The following is a 1982-nucleotide window of genomic DNA, read 5'->3' on the forward strand; positions in this document are numbered from 1 at the left end:
TGTGACTTCTGTTTTATGGCAATTTTAAATGCAATTCATGGAAAGGGGCGACGCCAGGTTTAATGTTCTTCTATTTTCGCGAATGGCAGAGATTCATTCTTAATCGAAATTATAACACTAAAACGTCAATGTTCCACCCACATAGTCGTGTTTGCCCGTCGCTGGCAGGGCTTGGCACAAATCGGATTTCAACCCTACCCCGTCTGAAGCGAACGAGCTGCTGAACCCATCCCATCCGTTGCCACACAGATCCCGAAACGGGCGTCCATCAACATCCTATCTGGATGAAGACAGGCGATGTGGTGCAGTAGTTGGTGAATCCAGGCCGTGGGTTCCGTTTTGGATATTCATTGAAGCCCTTCGGCCCACCTTGCCCGCACTAACCCAAATGGCGACACATTTTATGTAGTTGACCCATATCCCTTTTAACGTGTCCCATCGGTGTGTCCATACATATTTCTTCAACGCCTCAACCACCGGATCTGATAGCTCAGTCAATACACCCATCACACTCTGTGCGAAAAGGTTCCCATTCAAACTCTTCTAATCTTAGCCATATATCCGCTTCGTTCCAGATTCGCCTATGATATTCACGAGCTCGACCTCTCATGATTTTGCACACCTCTATTATGAAATCAGTTCTCCTGCTCCTGCGCCCCAAGGAATAAAGCCCCGGGGTCCTAACCTCATTACGCCCTCTCCAGCTTGACAATATCACACCTGTAACACGACCAGCAAAACTGGACACAATATGGGCAAATTATTCGGATCGTTTCGCAAATGTTTTCAACTTGATCAAATTGAGTGCTTCTGCAAGTAACTTTCGACTTTATATATCTTTGCAGTTAACATTACGGCCATTGTGATCCTGTCGCGAGGAAAATGTGGTCTCAACAAATGCATCACCCGCTACCTGGTGGCTATGGCGGCAGCAGACGTGATGATCGTTGTTTTTGCTGTTATAGTGGAACAAGTGAACAGTATCTATGTATTTTGCGGGTTCCTGCTCATAACTCCGGTATGCTCTGTGACCCTTGTTCTGAGGCTTGCAAGCACGGATTGTTCCGTTTGGTTTACTGTTGCTTTCACGTTCGATCGCTACGTCGCCATATGCCATCAAAAGTTCCGGAAGCAATATTGTACCGAGAGAACAGCGACTATGGTCATCGCGGCCGTGGTGGCGGGGAGCTGTGCGAGGTGCACTCCAGCTTACTTTGTAGTGGAGCCTTACGTTATGATTGACACAGTTCCGTGGCGCTGCGTCCAAAAGGCTGAGTTTTTTACTTCTCCGTTCTGGAAAGCGTTCGAGTTAATTGACAGTATCTTGACCCCGTTATTACCAATCTGCTTAATCCTCTTGTTCAACGCGTTGACCACCAGACATATTATAATGGCAAATCGAGTCCGCCGGAGTCTCCGGAACAACAGCCAGCATCAGGATCCAGAGGTGCGGAACCGGAGAAAGTCAATGGTTTTGTTATTTGCTCTATCAGCCAATTTCATATTACTGTGGATGCCGTACGTCGTCCATTCCATGAAATGGCAGGTGCAAAATTATTTCTACACCGACAAATATTTGAATACCCCGGTATTTATCGCACAACAGTTCGGGTTTATGTTGCAGTTTCTCAGCACCTGTACAAACACGTGTATCTATGGACTGACGCAGAGAAAATTCAGAGAGGAGCTGAGGAATGGAGCAAAATATCTCGTTACATTAAACGGGCTGCTCTGTAACTAACATTAAACGATTTGTAACAGTTCTGGAATATTAGAATAAATACTCTGGACAGCCAACATTTTGAGTAAATGAACAAGGTAATGGATTAGGGAACAGCGATTTATTTAGAACCACAGAACAGAAACAGGTCTTTGGCCCTTCTAGTCTGCGTCCAACTATTATTCTGACCACTGATCTGCACCCAGTCCATACCTCTCCCATCTATGTACCTGTCCAAATTCTTCTTAGATGTTAAAATCGA

The 1982-nt window shown here is 45.6% G+C and overlaps 1 protein-coding gene across 1 annotated transcript; it reads left to right on the forward strand.

Moving 5' to 3' along the window:
- Positions 1–835: 835 nt before the first annotated feature.
- LOC138740009 (probable G-protein coupled receptor 139) lies at positions 836–1741 on the forward strand (the record flags this gene model as incomplete). Its single annotated transcript, XM_069892461.1, has 1 exon — positions 836–1741. A coding segment is annotated over one exon (906 nt), but the record flags the coding sequence as incomplete, so codon positions are not given.
- Positions 1742–1982: the final 241 nt, after the last annotated feature.

Source organism: Narcine bancroftii, chromosome 7 (assembly GCF_036971445.1).
Source record: "Narcine bancroftii isolate sNarBan1 chromosome 7, sNarBan1.hap1, whole genome shotgun sequence".
Lineage (NCBI taxonomy): Eukaryota > Metazoa > Chordata > Chondrichthyes > Torpediniformes > Narcinidae > Narcine > Narcine bancroftii.